The sequence below is a fragment of the Callionymus lyra genome, chromosome 16 (genome assembly GCF_982586985.1).
Source record: "Callionymus lyra chromosome 16, fCalLyr1.hap1.1, whole genome shotgun sequence".
NCBI lineage: Eukaryota > Metazoa > Chordata > Actinopteri > Syngnathiformes > Callionymidae > Callionymus > Callionymus lyra.
This window is the reverse complement of record NC_141833.1, coordinates 17,557,660-17,571,389: the sequence shown is the minus strand read 5'-3', so window position 1 is coordinate 17,571,389 and position 13,730 is coordinate 17,557,660. Positions and strand designations below refer to the sequence as shown.

The 13,730-nt window shown below is 40.0% G+C and overlaps 1 protein-coding gene across 3 annotated transcripts in view; it reads left to right on the top strand.

Moving 5' to 3' along the window:
• Positions 1 to 13,730, top strand: part of cadm3 (cell adhesion molecule 3) — a 173,154-nt gene that overhangs the window by 83,471 nt on the left and 75,953 nt on the right. For all 3 annotated transcript variants that reach the window (XM_087810642.1, XM_087810643.1, XM_087810641.1), the window contains exon 3: positions 3,474 to 3,623. In XM_087810642.1, the coding sequence (XP_087666768.1) occupies positions 3,474 to 3,623 (150 nt within the window). The remainder of the gene's footprint in view (positions 1 to 3,473; positions 3,624 to 13,730) is intronic.

The window sequence follows — 13,730 nt, the reverse complement described above, 5'->3', positions numbered from 1 at the left end:
TAATCTGAAAACAGAAAAATAGATCCATGAGTAGAAAAAAAGTTGTAATATTTAAGAATTTCAAAAAATATTCAAAAAATGAACAATAGATATAAAAACAAACTGTTTTAAAAGCGTTTTATTTCATGATTCTTAATTTAACCTGACCTTAAAACTTTATTTAAATTAATTCACATTTCAAAATGTATCTGAACACATGTTCACACATATTAATAAAGAAAATAAATAAATATATGTATTTCAAACTTGAACATATTCCTGTCTAGTGTGAAACTCATGCTCTGCCTCACCTCTAGGGGGCAGAGGTGAGCACTGCCGGACCTCCGCGAGCACGCGAGAAGGTTCAGCCGTGACGTCACAGCCCTGTCATCTTGACGAGTGACGCAGAAAGACAACCTTAAGAGGTTCTATTAAAAGAGACTCTAATCCACGCTGGACTGGAACACATGAACCAGCAGAAGGTCACAGCAGAGAAGCTGAAGTGAAGATTCTTTCTAGGAAAAAAGAAGAAGAACGAGAGAAAACACGGCCCTGGTTCAAACTAATTTGTAATAAAGAGATAAAATAAACATGAATACAAATTAAAAAAGGCTGTTAATTTGGGTTAAAAATTATTAGGGCCACTCAAAAAAAAAAGAAATTTTACTACGAAATTAATGTTGTATGAAAATACTTTATTATGAGATTAAAGTCGTAATAAAATACTTTATTATGAGATTAAAGTCGTTACAAAATACGAGATTAAAGTCATAGGAAAATACTTTATTATGAGATTAAAGTTGTAAGAAAATACTTTATTACAAGATTAAAGTCGTTGCAAAAAATACTTTATTATGAGATTAAAGTCGTAGCAAAAAATACTCTTTTAGGAGATATAAGTCGTAGGAAACAACTTTATTATGAGATTAAAGTCGTAAGAAAATACTTTATTATGAGATTAAAGTCATAGGAAAAAAACTTTATTATGAGATGAAAGTCGTAAGAAAATACTTTATTATGAGATTAAAGTCGTAAAAAAATACTTTATTATGAGATTAAAGTCGTAGCAAAAAATACTTTATTATGAGATTAAAGTCGTAACAAAAATACTCTTTTAGGAGATATAAGTCGTAGGAAACAACTTTATTATGAGATTAAAGTCGTAAGAAAATACTTTATTATGAGATTAAAGTCATAGGAAAAAAACTTTATTATGAGATTAAAGTCCTAAGAAAATACTTTATTATGAGATTAAAGTCATAGGAAAAAACTTTATTATGAGATTAAAGTCGTAAGAAAATACTTTATTATGAGATTAAAGTCAGGAAAAAAACTTTATTATGAGATTAAAGTCGTAAGAAAATACTTTATTATGAGATTGAAGTCATAGGAAAATACTTTATTATGAGATTAAAGTCATAGGAAAATACTTTATTATGAGATTAAAGTTGTAAGAAAATACTTTATTACAAGATTAAAGTCGTAGCAAAAAATACTTTATGATGAGATTAAAGTCGTAGCAAAAAATACTTTATGATGAGATTAAAGTCGTAGCAAAAAATACTATATATCTATATCTAGATGCGTGTACATGTAGAAAAAAAGGAATTAAAAACCAAAAAAATGAACACCTAGGTTTGTCAGTACCAATAGTTTGTGTTTTAGCAGAACCTCGAACCCATGTCCCTCCCCCTCCCTCCCCCTCCCTCCCCCTCCCTCCCCCTCCCTCCCCCTCCCTCACCTGTCAGCGAAAGACTATCGACATCACGTGCTGTGAAAACGACATGAATGAATACTTTAATTGGAGGTAAATCTTCAAGTGGCGACAGGTTGACATTCGTAGCGGAGCGTTATCGCGGTTTTGCACCAGAACATGAGGGGGGGTGGGGGGGAGACGGGGGGTGAGGGAGGAAGGGGTGAGACGGGGGGTAAGGGAGGAAGGGGTGAGACGGGGGGTGAGGTCGGGGGAGTAAATGAAGCGGCGGAAAATCATTTGATGGACGAGAGAAGGTTCATGTGGATGGTGACGTATTTGTGGGACCTTCTTATCTTAAGTCTGTAAGTGGAGCTCTGACAACCCCCCCACCCCCCTTTGGGGGTCTGACCAGTCCAGACCCGGTTCTGACCCGGTCCCTCTGACCCATCAGTCCTCCATGAACCTCGCAGACGAACAACAACACGACGCTATTTGTCTGTGTTTGCCTTTGACGGGCTGTCAGTGTGTGTGTGTGTGTGTGTGTGTGTGTGAGTCTGTGTGTGTGTGTGTGTGTGTGTGGGAGTCTGTGTGTGTGTGTGTGTGTGGGGGGGGGGTGTGTGTGTTTGTGTGTGTGTGTGTGTGTGTGTGTGTGAGAGATAGATAGAGATGTATAGATGATTTGACAAGCAGAGAGAGAAAGAGACAGAATAGAGAGAATAAAGAGAGAGAGAGATAGAGGAGGCGACTCATGCTTTTTTTTTGTGTGTTTATCAGATTTGTGTTTTTCTTTTGCTGTGTTTTTCCATCCTGGGTGATTTATGTTGCTGCCAGCAGGGATTTAGACTCGTACCCCGACATGAACCCCTCAAAGATGTGACGCCTGAATGTCTGACGACGTTATTCTTTGTGATTATGTTTGATTTTATTTATGATTATTTTCTATATATTTTACTAAAACATGAATCAATGTTATTATTGTCTTATAATCATTTTAATGTCTGAAGAAAGAGAAAAAATTCTTGCAAATGTCGTTTATATGACATTTAATTGAGATGTTTTAGTTTAAAACAACAAAAGCAGCTAAAGAAAGTTTTTTAAATCTATTTAAAAGTAATTAAGTTCAAATTAAAACATACATTGAATAAAAATATATGAAATAAAAAGAAAAAAAGTAATTTGTAAAAAATATATAAAATATTCATACATATTCTAAAAATCGAATCTAATCTTAAACCGATAGGTTTAAATTCATTTAAAAGAAAGAAAACAGGGAAAATAATCAACATTAACAAATGATGTTTGACTGAATGATTTTTGTTTCTTATTCATTTATTTATTTAATCTATGAAATAAAAAGTCATTAGGATTTATCTTCATGGATTTAATGTTTAATTTAAAATTATTTGAATGAAGCTCCTGAATGAATTAATTACATTTTTTAAATGAATATAAAGAAAACAAAGGTTTTATTTTAAATTAATAACTACACGTATAAGAAGAAAAAATAGATAATATTCCCTTTATAAAAACACATAAAATATTATTTATTTGATATTTGATATTATCACATATTTATTTTATATATTTAAATTCAAACATATATTTTTAGTAATTATTATTATTATATATACCTGAAAAAAGATGTCAATTGTTTAGATAAAATATATATAATAGAGAATTACTATAATACACAATCACATGGTTTTACTGATGGACACTTCACCTGTTGACCCCGTCTAGCTGGGACTGAGCTAGAGATGAAAAAGCATCTCAGATTGACCTCCCTCTCCCCCCTCAGACGACGACCCCCTGCAGCCCACCACCAAGGACGAGACGGTGTCGGTGGGCGGGACCGTGACGCTCACCTGCCAGGTGGCGGAGACGGACAACTCGTCGCTGCAGTGGTCCAACACGGCGCAGCAGACGCTCTACTTCGGCGAGAAGCGAGGTGAGTGTGTTTACGGTTCCGCCAGGAAGGTTATTGAGTCTGGAGCGGCTCCAGGATGTTTATTTGATCTTCCACGAGGCAATAAAGATTCCTTTTTGTTGGTCAGGCCGACGAGTCGAAGACAGATAGATCGGATCATCTGTCGCTTTCCAGCTGCAAACACGGCTGAAGAAACTTCATCATGTTGGATTTTTACACTGTTGTCGAGTCGCAGCCTGTTGCTGCAGGTTGTTGTGCGGACACACAAACACACACCGGCATACACACACACACACCTACGCATGCCCACACAGACATACCAGGATACACAAAAACACACTAAAGTACAGAGATACACACTTGACTCACACACATATATACCAGCATACACAGAGACACACAAAAACCTGACACACAAACACCTGACACACACCCATACATCTGCACACACAAAGACACACAAACACCTGACACCACACATATATACCAGCATACACAGAGACACACAAAAACCTGAAACACAAACACCTGACACACAAACACCTGACACACACCCATACATCTGCACACACAAATACACACAAACACCTGACACACACCCATACACCTGCACACACAAAGACACACAAACACCTGACACACACATACACCTGCACACACAAAGACACACAAACACCTGACACACATGCATACACCTGCACACACAAAGACACACAAACACCTGACACACACATACACCTGCACACACAAAGACACACAAACACCTGACACACACCCATACATCTGCACACACAAAGACACACAAAAACCTGACACACACACATATATACCAGCATACACAGAGACACACAAAAACCTGACACACAAACACCTGACACACACCCATACATCTGCACACACAAATACACACAAACACCTGACACACACCCATACATCTGCACACACAAAGACACACAAACACCTGACACCACACATACACCTGCACACACAAAGACACACAAACACCTTACACACGCACATACATCTGCACACACAAAGACACACAAACACCTGACACCACACATACACCTGCACACACAAAGACACACAAACACCTTACACACACACATACATCTGCACACACAAAGACACACAAACACCTGACACCACACATACACCTGCACACACAAAGACACACAAACACCTTACACACACACATACATCTGCACACACAGAGACACACAAAAACCTGACACACACACATATATACTAGCGTACACAGAGATACACAAAAACCTGACACACAAACACCTGACACACACCCATACATCTGCACACACAAAGACACACAAACACTTGACACCACACATACACCTGCACACACAAAGACACACAAACACCTTACACACGCACATACATCTGCACACACAAAGACACACAAACACCTGACACACATGCATACATCTGCACACATAAAGACACACAAACACCTGACACCACACATACACCTGCACACAGAAAGACACACAAACACCTTACACACACACATACATCTGCACACACAAAGACACACAAACACCTTACACACACACATACACCTGCACACACAAAGACACACAAACACCTGACACACACATACATCTGCACACACAAAGACACACAAACACCTGACCCACATGCATACACAATGACACCAGCATACAAAAAGACACACACAACCTGCACACGTCCATAGACAAAGACACTTGCACACACAAGGAGACACAAACACCTGACAAATACAACTGCACACAAAGACACACACATCTGACACATACACCTGCACACACAAAGACAAACAAACACCTGACACACATGCATACACAATGACACCAGCATACAAAAAGACTAACTCAACCGTAACACGTCCGCAGACACAAAGTAACCTAGACACACAAAGACACATAAACACCTGACACACACATACACCTGCACACACAGAGACACACACACATGAGGCATAAACTTGCATAAACAAAGACACACAAACACCTGACACGCACTCACCAGCACGCACACTGACACCAGTATACGCAAAGACACACACCCACTGCAAACACAGACACACACACACCTGCCCACATGAAGACACACACACACTAACACAGCATACACAATTACACAAACCCTCTGCAAATGCACACAAACCCACACACACAAAGACACACAAACCCCCTTACACACACACATCCGCATACACAATGACACCAGTATAAACAGAGACACACACCTTCTGCAAAAACACACCTACCCACATACACAAAGACACACACCTGAGTACACAATGACAGGAGCATACACACAGAAAGACACCTGACTCACACACACAAACACATAGACACACACAGCTGATACACACACCAGACGCACACACATGCACCTGACAGATGCACTCAGACACACCCACAGATAAATAGACTGAGGGACACACACACTTTCATCTGACGCACACAAACATGCGTTTGTGATTGAATCGTTCTAACATGCAAACGGACCACAGATCAATATACGAGTGCGGCCGTCAATAATTATACATCAACTACACAACAGTCTTGTACACAACAGTCACGCTCTCACTTGAGTTCACGGTCAAACTGTTTGTTGTTGATCAATTTTGATCCTCGCACCGACGTTGCCGGCGTCTGAAAGCACCGTAATCACTCGCCGCGTTAAAAGGTCGTCGGCGGAGACTGACGAGAGGCGCTATTGTCGAAACCGGCGCTTTAAATGAGCGTCGGCAGACAAAAGACGAGCGGCGATGACGGTGCGAAAAGATCCGATCAATGACTCCAATCTGGACGAAAGCGTTTCAGGCGCCTCTGCCGGGCGTGTGATCAATGCCGAGCAAGTTTATGGTTCGACTCTGTGTGTGCGGCTTGTGTTGCAAATCGAGGAAGTGAAAGAGTCGTTGAGATTCATCTCCGGGTTTTAACAACAAACACTTTGACGTGCAGATGTCGGATTTATGTTTAGGAACTAAGATCTAAACGTCCAAACGTCTTGATACGCTGATGACTGTCCGCAGTTTTAGACACACAAACACCGGACACCCACGCACACGAAGACAAACACACACCTGATGCATACACTTGCGCACACAAAGATACAAACACTTGAAACTCTCACACATACACCAGCACAACACAAAGACACACAACCCCTGCCCACAGGAAGAGACAAACACACACACACATACACTGACACCAGCATTCACAAAGACAAACACCCTATGAACACACACAAAACCTGCAAACACACACGGATTTATGTTCCGGACAAAACTAGAAATTAGATCTGCAGGTCCAAAAATCTTTATACGCTGATGACTGTCTGCAGTATTAGACACACAAACACCGGACATCCACGCACACAAAGACACACACACACACCCGATGCATACACTTGCATACACAAAGACACAAACACCTGAAACTCACACACATACACCAGCACAAAACAAAGACACACAACCCCTGCCCACAGGAAGACACAAATACACACACACACACTCATACACTGACACCAGCATACACAAAGACAGACACCCTCCAAATGCACATAAACCCGCAAACACACACAGATTTATGTTCCAGACAAAACTAGAAACTAAGATCTACACGTCCAAACTTCTTTATACGCTGAGGACTGTCCACAGTTTTAGCCACACAAATACGGGACACACACATACACCCACGCACACAAAGACACACACACACCTGATGCATTCACTTGCACACACAAAGACACAAACACCTGAAACTCACACACATACACCAGCACAACACAAAGGCACACACCCCTGCAAACACACACACCTGTCCACAGGAAGACAGAAACACACACACACACACATGTACACTGACACCAGCATACACAAAGACACTCACTCTCTGAAAACGCACACAAACCCGCAAACACACACGGATTTATGTTCCAGACAAAACTAGAAACTAGGTCCAAACATCTCTATACGCTGATGACTGTCCGCAGTTTAAGTCCCTAATAACACTTGTTAAAACCTGGTCCAGGAGTGGATATATTTTTTTTATAAACCTGAAAAAAAAAATCACCATGTTTTAAAACTGTTGATGGCTTCTTTATGGATCACACTTCTCTACAGCGCCACACACAGGACTGGCATGTGTACTACAACATTTATCCCTGGTTGTGTTGCCAAGCCGACGAATTGGCGGCACCAATTATGTCATTGTCGCTAACATGGCCCTGAGTCGGTAAAACGTCGGTAAAACCTTTTACAACAATGTCGGCGCACGTCAGAAGGATTTCACAATGGCACTCTCAGAAAAATAAGGCTTATGGAAAATCATTTTTTTAAAAAGCGACGCTTCCTGTTGCATTGCTAGTTGAATAACCCTTTGACATGTTTCCAAGGACGAAGCTGATTTTGCTCAAAAAGCGAAAATACATTCACCTGCACAATAGCGAAGAAAGAGTTTGCGTAAGACCTGAGTCGTTCCTTTTGTGTCGTGAAAACGTGAAAAAAAGCTTCGGAGGATCGAGTGTTGCGTGTCCGTTTCAACAAAGGTGTCATGTTGACTCAACCTGGGGTTAGCTGAGGTCTCCAGCAGGCTAGAAGATGGAGAGACTTGTAAAAAAAACACATAAAACGTGTAAAAACATTTTTTTTGATGTGATGTAAAACATTGGCCCTCAACCCCCTGGTCCAAAGACTAGTACCAGTCCCGAATACATTTGTTAATGGGCTGTTTTATTGATTATAACTTGATGTTTTGTTTTTTCTGAAGTACATTTGACTTGACACTTCAATAGGCCTGTTTCGGTCAAGTTTACTCCAATAAATAAACCTGTAAAACCTGTAAAATTATTAGCACAGCTAAGTTTGAATTGTATGAAACGTGTGACATTTCTTATTTCCTCCCCATCATGACACACGTTTGTAAAATTGAACACCACCAAAAACATTCTCCCATCTCACGCAATTTTCGCCTTTTCATAATAAAATGGTTATTGTTGCATTTCTACGGTGGCCTTTAAGGAAAAAAAACCCCACAAAAATAAAATCAAAACCATGAATGGTAATTAAAAAAGCTAAAAAAATAAGAATGTAATTGGTGTCGTTCATGAAACGTGAGTAAATCTATGGGTTTGCACGTAAAAACACAATCCAGATTCATGAACCAGGCAAAATGTTTTTTATCGTAATGAGTATTTAGCATAAACTTCCGACCATGAATAGACAATAATGACCGTATAAGTTGGTCATTTTGGATGAAGTTAAATTTAATCATTTATTAATTAAGTTTTTATCTGAATGTTGGTCCGTGAGTAAAATGCCGACATGACACCGGTCTAAAAAAAAGTTAGGGACCCCTAAAGGACATTTCAAACTGAATTCTATACTTTCTAGCTTAGCTAACAGTGTTACCTCCAGTAAGGTAAAGTTTCAGACCCTTAACGCTTTGTATATTTAAATATGCAGAGAATTAGAATTTAGTTTGTTTGTAAAGTTGTTTAAATATATGTTTAAATAGCAAACTTTATATTTTTTAAAACAAACTGAGACTTTGTTATGACAGTAAAAGACAGGAATTGGGTCTCAGAAATAAAACAGAAATAGAAACAAATTTGTGTGTAAAATGTGAGTAACAGGAAATTTACAGTATTTTCCACGTTCCGAATATTTTTGTGGCTACTCACGAAATCTACATCTAAACAATTTCCCTTAAGGTGGATCAATTTATCCATCTTTTGTCTTCCCAATAATGCAAGTGATACAAAATGTTTTTCTAAATTTAACTTCATCCAAAATGACCAACTTATACGGTCATTATTGTCTATTCATGGTCGGAAGTTTATGCTAAATACTCATTACGATAAAAAACATTTTGCCTGGTTCATGAATCTGGATTGTGTTTTTACGTGCAAACCCATAGATTTACTCACGTTTCATGAACGACACCAATTACATTCTTATTTTTTTAGCTTTTTTAATTACCATTCATGGTTTTGATTTTATTTTTGTGGGGTTTTTTTTCCTTAAAGGCCACCGTAGAAATGCAACAATAACCATTTTATTATGAAAAGGCGAAAATTGCGTGAGATGGGAGAATGTTTTTGGTGGTGTTCAATTTTACAAACGTGTGTCATGATGGGGAGGAAATAAGAAATGTCACACGTTTCATACAATTCATCTAGTTTTCTCCCTCACACTGGACTAAAAAACGTATAATTACAGTAAATTACTTAGTAAGTAATTACTAAAAAAAAGGACAAGATGAAGAAAACAAAAAAACAACATACTTGGAATTGAAAAGGCCCAAAAAAAAAAGATAATATTTTTATATGCCTTTTACAAAAAATATATTTAAAAAAAAGAAAAATCTAAAGTGTAACCATGAATCATTATTTTCTATTTATTTGAGGGACACTAGATTAAGACTAGCAAAAATGGGGATTAACGTCCTTAAACAAAGATCTTTAACAATTTATATTTAAGGTAAAAACTAGTAATTAAGAATAAAAAGGAGTATAAAGTGAGCCGGGAACATACACCGAGCACGAAGCAAGTTTCCTGGCTTCGCTGGAACGACCCGCCTGAGCCGAGGGGAAGAAGTCGGACGGTTCCCATCAACTCGCACTGATCCGAGCTTCCCCTCGTTCCTCCTCCACCAGAATTCGCCGCAACATCTCACAACCACAGACTCCTCGAGCGTTCGGCCAAACGCTGCCTCCAACTTTCATGATAATTAGCCCCATGTGGCAGGCGTGGCTGAGAACCAACGAGGAAGAAGATTCCAGAACTTGACAATCGCACGACAGACTCGAGGGTGCAGATGGACAGAAGACTGGGAATCTAGTGGAGGAGATAACAAGAGTCCCATGTGGACTTATCAGACACTTAGCAGAAGAGATGGAGATAACAATGAGTCGACGCCCGTCCTCGAAAAGTTCTCATCACAGAAGGCGGTTTTGACGCCAGACGATCTGGACACGAGGGCTGGAGATACGAGGGAGAGGAACGAGTGGAGAAAAATGTTAGCTTCGGACTAAATTGAGGCTCTCACCTGAAATAACAGCCGAGCTCTCGCTCAGGTGCGAGACGAGTGGCGGTGGGTGGTGGGGGGCGGTGGTCCACCATTCCTGGCAGCTGCCGTACAGTTGAGAAGCAGAGGAAGGTGCCGAGCGGCAGATGGAGGGAAGACGAGGGAAGAAGTTGTTTGAAAGGAGGATGAAGAGACGGAAAAGGAGTTTGAGATGTTGTTACGACGTTCTGGAGACGGGATAACAGATGGAGGAAATTAAAGGTGGAGGGGAAACAAGCCCGTTCCTGGCAGCGAACAGATGCTAAAACCTGCTTTTTTCGCCTTAAGATGAATCATTTTTCGGAGAAAACCCATCGTTGACATTAAGTCGCCTCGACGAAGATTCATCTGTTGTAATTTCACAGGTCAAACCTTTTCGTTAGGAAGGAATTACAGTTAAGTTTCTTCTCAGAAAACACAACACTGTTAAATTATACATTAAAGTTGTGCCATTTGATCCTGGAATCTCATAAAAAAAGACAAGAATGAGGATTTTGTTTACATCAAAGATTTAAATTACAGTTTTGTGCTGTCGTTGTTTTCTTTTGGAAATGCCTGATGTCGACCATAACCTAGCATTGGCTCCCAGCAAACACACAATTAACATCTTTTATTCCGTTATTATGGACAGAAATCACCACCGTACACCCAGGACCAGGCGCAGTTTTTAGGCCAGCTTTCGCCAACAATCTGGCGAGTTATACTTCACAGATATTGTTTAGAAAAAAAATCCAGTCCCAGATGTGTCTCTGGTTCAAAGTAAGAAATGCTGTCTCAGCTCGACTCCAAACCACCAACTGTATACTTGTAAGTAAGTTATTTATATTTGTAGAGCGTTTTTCCAGACCAGGGTCACAAAGCGCTTAAACAATCAAAACAATACTCAATAAAATATATACTTTAAAGGTCAAGATAATACTAAGACAAACACAGGAGTCTCAGAAAATCAAAGAAAATCCTGAACAAATAAAAATGTCTTAAGATGTTTCTTGAAGGAGTCAGTAGATCATCAAACACAGAGATGGTTCCAAAGCTTAGGAGCAACAGTCTGGAAGGATTTCTTTCCTCTGGAACCATCAGTAGATTCTGATCCACAGACCTCAGAGCCCGAGCTGGGGTGTAAGTCTGGATCAGATCAGTGATGGAAGGTCTGAACATGAATAGATCTGAAAGTAAGAACCAGAATTTAAAAGTTGATCCTGAAAGAAACTGGCAGCGAGTGAAGAGATTTAAGGATCGGAGAAATGTGAGTTCTTCTACTAGAGCTGATCAGAATTCTCAATCAATTGTAGGCGAGACAGCTCCTTGCATTTGTTCTTTTTTTTATGGTGTCTGCTTTACACTGGAACCCAATTTCATGAAAGATATCTCCAGAGGGGTTAATAAAGTCAATCTAATGGAATCTAATCTAATCTAAAACTTACAGTAGCTGTTTCTATTGTTCCTATGATGAACGCCTAAGCAAACTCTTTCGTGGCTTCCCGGTTTCAAGTGTTACATGGCGACCAAGTTGATGTTGTTGCAGATGGTCTTCAATAAAGGTGGTCCTTCTCCGGTGCAAACACACGGTAGTAGATTCCTTCGGTAACCATCTCGTTTGAAGGCAAAAGGTTCCAAACACTATACAATAGAAAAAAACTCCAGTGTTCTTCTGAGTCTGAGATGCGTCATCCACGGAAGCCACAAAATCCTTCGAGTGCATATATAGACGGTGACCTCAGCCCGTTTTTTTGTCGTACCTCTAAGGATTCCCCCGCTAAGTAGGTAGATAGATAGATAAACTTGGAGCCTTGAGAAAGATGTTGAATAAAATCTGTTCCAAAGCGTTTCTCCAGTCACATAATCCGGGGTCAAGTTGGAAATTCTACACAAGGTTCAAAACGTTTTTTTGTTTAAATGTAGAGGTTTTTTTTTTACATTTTTTATAGAGACCCTTTGGAGAGTCTTTTACAAGCTGCAAACCTGGCGTGTTGTTAAAGCGCTGTGGAGAGTCTGGAAGCAGGCGAGTGGCTATAATTGTTATTATGCCTGCAGGTTATTATCGGGTCTTCGGCGGTAAATGTGTGTTACTAGTTTGTTTGCTGCAGATTAGCAGGATTGTGCGCTTCTGTTCCGCAGCTTTGAAGTTGAGAAAACAGCACAGCTGGTGGAGTCGCAGACACCGGGTTCGTCTGCGGAATGAAGAATGAAGTTGGTGAAGCAGCAGCTCGGAGTGCAAGTCGATGTTGTTGCCTGGTCACCTTGTGGAACTCATTCAAGTCTCAAACTGACAGGAGACCTGCTCATCAAAGGGACCTCACCTTCTTTGAGGAAGACCCCGGCGTCTTGTCAGAAAGCCTCCCGCGGTTGCCAACTTTCACCGCTGAGTCAATAAAGTCGTGTGAAATGCATGACATCGACGGAGCGACTCATCTTGAAAGTCGTAACTCAGAACCACTTACTGTGACTGGAAATAACTTTTTGTGACTCGGATCTGTTTAATGTGCCTCAGAAGTACTTCCTGTGACACAGAACCTCTTCCCCCGACTCAGAGAAACTTCTTGTAACGCTTACTGTGACTGGAAATAACTTTTTGTGACTCATAACTACTTCCTGTGCCTCAGAAGTACTTCCTGTGACACAAAACCACTTCCTCTGACTCCAAATAACTTCTTGTGAGTCACTACTACTTCCTGTGCCTCAAGCAGTTCCCGTAACTCGGAACCACTTACTGTGACTCCAAATAACCTTTTGTGACTCAGTACTACTTCCTGTGCCTGAGAAGTAATTTCCGTGACACAACCACTTCCTCTGACTCTAAATAACATTTTTGTGATTCAGTACTACTTCCTGTGCCTCAGAAGTACTTCCTGTGACACATAACTATTCCCTCTGACTCTAAATAACTTCCTGTGACTCAGAAGTACTTTCTGTGACACAGAACCACTTACTCTGACTCGAAATAACGTCTTGTGACTCAGTACTACTTTATGTGCCTCAGAAGTACTTCCTGTGACACAGAACCATTTCCTCTGACTCTAAATAACGTTTTGTGACTAAGTACAAC